Source organism: Eretmochelys imbricata, chromosome 14, assembly GCF_965152235.1.
Source record: "Eretmochelys imbricata isolate rEreImb1 chromosome 14, rEreImb1.hap1, whole genome shotgun sequence".
Classification (NCBI taxonomy): Eukaryota; Metazoa; Chordata; order Testudines; family Cheloniidae; genus Eretmochelys; species Eretmochelys imbricata.
In genome coordinates, this window is record NC_135585.1 from 48,689,793 (window position 1) to 48,696,444 (window position 6,652).

Genomic DNA, 6,652 nt, shown 5'->3' on the forward strand with positions numbered 1-6,652 from the left:
CTGCCCAGATCCATTCCCTGCACCCCCGGGCAGTCCGCTCTCCTGGGAACAAGAGCAGGGGCTGAGAGAGGAAAAGCCAGTTGCTCGCTCTGCTGAGCACCGTACTACGGATGGAGATGGGGGAGAGCTGGAGGGGGTCACAATACACTGTGGGGCAGTACCCTGAAGTGACTCCTTTGATCTGCTCTTTTTCCAGCATTTGGCTCGGAGATGCTGCTGTGGGGAGGTTTAGAAGGGAGGTGGTGGGTTAGTTCTAAGCGGGGGAGGGGGCGGGGGGGGGGGGGCTGGCCGGGGAGGTAATGAACTAACTGGGTTTGTTCCCAGCATGGCAGAGTCATAGAATCAGAGCGTCTGTCTGCAGGGAGAGAGCCTGGGGGGAATTGGGGAGTGACATGGACTCCAGCCCCTTATGAAACCTGCCCAATCTCCCATCTCCTCTTACAGGCTGAGGAATCGCGTCCACATTTTGCTTCAGATTGTCCCATCTTGCAGGGGACAGGGCAGGGAAATGGCTGTGATGGAGCCAGCTCAGGTAGGGGATTTTCAGGGAGCTTTTGGTGGTGGGGGAGGGGCATCGTAGGGGGGTTAATCACCCGGGGTGGGACGGGGTGCGATAAACCTGCTGGAACGTGATCAACCTGGGCCTGATTTTCTGAACAGGCCCATTGGCGAGTGGGGGGGAGGGGAAACAATCCCCCATTTCTGAACCAGAAAACACCCCCCTGGGGAGGGCTGGGAAAATGGACCAGACTCCCAGTGCTGGAACCTGACCCACTGACCAGAGGCTGCTGTGAAGTACGAAGGGAAGCTGTCAAGGTTCCTGTCCCTGTCCCCGGCTCAGAGCTCTGCTTCCCGTCTCAGCCTATGGCTGGCAGGCATGTGGGAAATGAGACGACCCTGCCCTGCTCCATGTGCTGGGGAGGACAAGATGCCCTCACCTTCTCCCACCCCCTGAAGCCTCCCAGCTACTCTGAGCAGGGTGCGCGGAGGATTCTGCTTCTCTCTCCGTCCTACCCCATGACTAGTGGGATTGTGGCTGGGGCAGCAGGTGCTTTGTTGTTTCAGATGCCAGTGACCTTCGAGGAGGTGGCTGTGTATTTTACCCAGGGGCAGGGGGCTTTGCTGGACCCTGCTCAGAGAGCCCTCTACAGGGATGTCATGCAGGAGAACTACGAGACAGTGACCTCGCTGGGTAAGGGATTCCTGGCCCCTTGGTTATTGGAAACTGGGGAGGTCTGCGTGTCTGACACCGGTCAGGTTCTTCCCTCATCATGCTCCAATGAGAAGAGGGTGTCAAAACATAAGGCACATACTAAATCATCCCCACCCAACCCCCCTAGCTTGCACGGTGGAGAAGCCGTGCATTGTCCTGTCTGTGTTGTTTCTCGGTCGCACACAGAATCCCTCTTCTCTCTCCTCCTTGGGAACAGCTCCAGTCATGTGGAGGGCTCTGGACTTCGCAGGTTTAGAAATAGGCAGGGGTTTAACACGAGAGCTGGGTGTGCATCACAATTGCCCTCACCTCCCCAGACGTCTGCCTCCCGCAAGGGGGTTAAGTGACCACGTTCCTGTCCTCTTAGATTCCACATTCCCCAGCACAGCACTGGGACAGGTGCCACCCACGGAATGTCCTTTCTGACAGATGCTCTCTCAATCCTCCACAAACCCTGATCTGGTCTGATATCACTCCCTGCACAGGATTTCCCCTTCCCAAACCTGATCTGATCACCCGGCTGGAACGAGGGGAAGAGCCGTGGGTGCCCGATCTCCAGGCCTGTGAAGAAAGAGAGATCCCAAGAGGTGCCCACACAGGTGAGCGCTGACATACAAATCATCTAGTGAATGAAAGAAAAAGTTGAGAATCCCAAAAATGACATATTAGTAAGTGCCCTCGGTTCCTTCCTCATCTCACCCAGAGCAGGGCTGCAGGCAGCAGATATCACTGACATCGCTTCCCATGTGTCCTGTTCACTGCAGGAGTTTCCTTCCGAACTGGGAAGTGGAGGCAGAATCCAATTGCTCCATCTCTCCAACCTTTAGTATGTTGGGTTTTCCCTCGGTTCTATTCCTCTTAATTTCTCCTCAGCAGAATGACTCCTGTCTGCATTGTCTCTCTCCCAGCAGGTGATGAGAGAGTGAGTGAGAAGAAGGAGGGGAATCAACATCAGGAAATTCCTGGGCACGGGGAACCACAGGGGATTTTTGTGGGAAGAGCTGAAGGGAATTTTTCCCAGTGCTTGGCACAGGGAGAAGCCTGGGGAAATTGGCAGAGGTCAAAGAGGCTGCTGGGAAACCACTCAAGGGAGCAACTGGATGGATCTATTATATGTGGGGAAGGACACAGGGATCCCACAGCCCGGCAGACAACCCCCAAGGAAGACAAACGCTATGAATGCCTCGGTTATGGGAAAGGATTCATTCTGAGACCGGCGCTTCTTACGCTTCAGGCAATAAATACTGGAGAGAAAACACTTCAATGCTTGGACTGTGGGGAAAACCTCAATAAGCGCTCAGATCTTACTAATCATGGGAGAAGCCACATGGGAGAGAAACCCTCTGGGTGCCTTGAGAGCAGGAATTGTTTGAATTGGAAGTCAGCACTGATTACACATCAGCTAATCCACACAGGAGAGAGACCCCACAAGTGCTTAGACTGTGGGAAAAAATTCGTACGAAGGTCAGGCCTAATTAAACATCAGAAAATCCACACAGGAGAGAGACCCCATCAGTGTTTAGACTGTGGGAAAACTTTCATACACAGGTCAGACCTTGTTAAACATCAAGCAGTCCACACCGGAGAGAGACCCCATAAGTGCTTCGACTGTGGAAAAAGTTTCACACAAAGGCCAACCCTTCTTAAACATCAGGTAATCCACACAGGAGAGAGACCCTATAAGTGCTTGGACTGTGGGAAAAGTTTCACATGGCGATCTGCCCTGGTTACACATCAGAGAATACACACGGGAGAGAGACCCCATAAGTGCTTAGACTGTGGGAAAAGTTTCATACAGAGGTCAAACCTACTTAATCATCAGGCAATCCACCCTGGAGAGAGACCTCATAAGTGTTTAGACTGTGGAAAAAGTTTCACAGAAAGGCCAACCCTTCTTAAACATCAGGCAATCCACACAGGAGAGAGACCGCACAAGTGCTTAGACTGTGGGAAAAAATTTGTACGGAGGTCAGGCCTAACTAAACATCAGAAAATCCACACAGGAGAGAGACCCCATCAGTGTTTAGACTGTGGGAAAACTTTCATACACAGGTCAGACCTTGTTAAACATCAAGCAGTCCACACTGGAGAGAGACCCCATAAGTGCTTAGACTGTGGAAAAAGTTTCACAGAAAGGCCATCCCTTCTTAAACATCAGCTAATCCACACAGGAGAGAGTCCCCATAAGTGCTTGGACTGTGGGAAAAGTTTCACATGGCAATCAGCCCTGGTTACACATCAGAGAATACACATGGGAGAGAGACCCCATAAGTGCTTAGACTGTGGAAAAAGTTTCACAGAAAGGTCAACCCTTCTTAAACATCAGGTAATCCACACAGGAGAGAGACCCCATAAGTGCTTGGACTGTGGGAGAAGTTTCACATGGAGATCAGCCCTGGTTACACATCAGAGAATACACAAAAGAGAGAGACCCCATAAGTGCTTAGACTGTGGAAAAAGTTTCACAGAAAGGCCAACCCTTCTTAAACATCAGGCAATCCACACAGGAGAGAGACCCCACAAGTGCTTAGACTGTGGGAAAAGTTTCACATGGCGATCAGCCCTGGTTACACATCAGAGAATACACATACAGCCCTGGTTACACATACAGAGGTCAGACCTTGTTAAACATCCAGCAATCCACACCGGAGAGAAACCCCAAAAGTGCTTAGACTGTGGAAAAAGTTTCACAGAAAGGCCAACCCTTCTTAGACATCAGGTAATCCACACAGGAGAGAGACCCCATAAGTGCTTGGACTGTGGGAAAAGTTTCACATGGCGATCAGCCCTGGTTACACATCAGAGAATACACACGGGAGAGAGACCCCACAAGTGCTTAGACTGTGGGAAAAAATTTGTACGGAGGTCAGGCCTAATTAAACATCAGAAAATCCACACAGGAGAGAGACCCCACAAGTGCTTAGAATGTGGGAAAAGTTTCATACAGAGGTCAGACCTTGTTAAACATCAAGCAGTCCACACCGGAGAGAAACCCCATAAGTGCTTAGAATGTGGAAAAAGTTTCACAGAAAGGCCAACCCTTCTTAAACATCAGATAATCCACACAGGAGAGAGACCCCATAAGTGCTTTGATTGTGGGAAAAGTTTCACATGGAAATCAGCCCTGGTGACACATCAGAGAATACACACAGGAGAGAGACCCCACAAGTGCTTAGACTGTGGGAAAAAATTTGTACGGAGGTCAGGCCTAATTAAACATCACAAAATCCACACAGGAGAGAGACCCCATAAGTGCTGAGAATGTGGGAAAAGTTTCATACAGAGGTCAGACCTTGTTAAACATCAAGCAATCCATACCGGAGAGAAACCCCATGAGTGCTTATGTTTATAATGTTATATATGCTTAGAATGTTTTTCTATGTTTTCATATCTATTGATTTCTCTCACAACAAAGAATAGAAAGTGCACAGTGCTCACTTTCTATTATTTTTGATTTCAAATATTTGTACTGCAAACATGCAAAACAAAAATAGTATTTTTCAGTTCCCCTCATACAAGTGCTGTCGTGCAATCTCTTTATCAGGAAAGTGTAACTTAGAAACATAGATGATTTTAATTATATAAGTGCACTGAAAAATAAAGCAATTAAAAACTTTAGAGCCTAGAAGTCCACTCAGTGCTACTTCTTTTTCTGCCACTCGCTAAGACAAACAAGTTTGTTTACATTTACGGGAGCGAATGCTGCCTGCTTCTAATTTATGATGTCACCGGAAAGTGTGAGAAGGCGTTCCCATGGCATGTTTGTAGCTGGCAGCGCAGGTATTTAAGTGGAAGATATGCTAAACATGCCTATGTCCCTTCATGCTTCGGCCACCATTCCAGTGGAGGATGCTCATTTAAAAAAAATAATGCATTAATTCCATTTGTGACTGAACTCCTTGAAGGAGACTTGTATGTCCCCTGTCCTGTTTTACACACCTTCTGCCAAATATGTCATCATATCGAAGTCCCGGAGAATGACCTAGCACATGGGGGGACACTTTCACTGCAGATTTGACAAAACGCAAAGAAAGTAACTATCTGAGATTTCGAAAGATAGCTACAGCACTCGGCCCAAGGTTTAAGAATCTGAAGTGTCTTCCAAAATCTGAGAGGGATGAGATATGGAGCATGCTTCCAGAAGTCTTAAAAGAGGAAGACACTGATTGGGAAACTACAGAACCCGAACCACCAAAATAGAAAATCAACTTTCTGCTGGTGGCATCTGACTCAGTTGAAGAAAATGAGCATGTGTCGGTTATTGATTAGATACCCGTCATTAGCATGGAGGCATGTCCTCTGGAATGGTGGTTCCAGTGGGAAGGGACCTAGGACCCTTTAGAGCATCTGGCACGTAAATATCTTGCGACGCCGGCTGCAACACTGCCATGCGAACGCCTGTTCTCACTTTCAGGTGACCTTGTAAACAAGAAGCGGGCAGCATGATCTCCTGCACATTGTAACCAAACTTGTTCTTCTGAGTGATTGGCCCAACAAGCAGTAGGACTGAGTGGAGTTGTAGGCTCCAAAGTTTTACATTGTTTTATTTTTGAATGCAGGTATTTTTTGTACATAATTCTACATTTGTAAGTTCAACTTTCATGATAAAGAGATTGCATACGGTACTTGCAGTTGGTGAATTGAAAAATACTATTTCTTTTGTTTTTTACAGTGCAGGTATTTGTAATAAAAAATATAAAGTGATCACGGTACACTTTGTATTCTGTAAAAACAACAAGGAATCCTTGTGGCACCTAAATAAAATAATAAAAATAAATAATAATAAAGCTTAAGAAGATCTGAGATAAAAGGATCAGGTCCCAAGAGTTTATATAGAAGTTTTTGCAGCCTCTCGACAGCAGCAGGACCAAAGAACCCCTCCTCACCTATGCTCTTGAAGCAAGAGCTTGCAATTCCAAGGGCCTCAGAACAGCGCAGGTGCCTGCCCACACCTTACAAAGTGACCAGAAGGGGAGCTGGTGCTGCTTACCTTGTAACCCAGTGATTAGTGCACTCCGCTGTGATGTAGGAGTGCTAGGTTCAATTCCCCCATCTTCTGAAGATGGGAAAGCATGTGAGCAGGGATTTTCCAGGTGCATGTTTTAGGCAACAGAACAATTCTCATTCTCGCTCCCCCGAATTCGATGACTCTTCAAGTATTTATTCTCAATGGAACAGCTTCAACAGGAGAGAGTGAGGGAGCCCCACCTGAGAATAGCCCATGGGTAGGGCATGCTCTTGAGAGATGTGGGAGGCCCATGTCCAAATCTTTTCTCCTCCCCAGGCAGAGGGGGTATTGAATGCAGGTCTCTGACATCCTGGGTGACTGCTTTAATCAGTGGGCTGAAAACTATAATATGGGCATCTTCCCCACCAGGTCCTCCTTGATTTTAATGGCACCTCTTCCAGGAGAGGTGCTCAGAGCATGCATACCAGATC

At 48.0% G+C, this 6,652-nt stretch overlaps 1 protein-coding gene across 1 annotated transcript; it reads left to right on the forward strand.

The window, feature by feature from the left end:
- The first annotated feature begins 290 nt into the window (after positions 1 to 290).
- LOC144275171 (uncharacterized) lies at positions 291 to 4,831 on the forward strand. Its single transcript, XM_077834322.1, has 4 exons — positions 291 to 532; positions 1,066 to 1,192; positions 1,699 to 1,812; positions 2,122 to 4,831. Exons 1-4 carry the CDS (start codon positions 410 to 412, stop codon positions 4,470 to 4,472), a joined length of 2,715 nt encoding a protein of 904 aa, XP_077690448.1. The 5' UTR covers positions 291 to 409; the 3' UTR covers positions 4,473 to 4,831.
- Positions 4,832 to 6,652: the final 1,821 nt, after the last annotated feature.

Bases quoted from the DNA above. Each gene is read 5' to 3' on its own strand.
- LOC144275171 (XM_077834322.1), top strand. From the start codon at position 410: ATGAAACCTGCCCAATCTCCCATCTCCTCTTACAGGCTGAGGAATCGC. The intron at 533-1,065 runs GTAGGGGATTTT...TTGTTGTTTCAG, and splicing joins CTGTGATGGAGCCAGCTCAG to ATGCCAGTGACCTTCGAGGA. The intron at 1,193-1,698 runs GTAAGGGATTCC...CTCCCTGCACAG, and splicing joins CGAGACAGTGACCTCGCTGG to GATTTCCCCTTCCCAAACCT.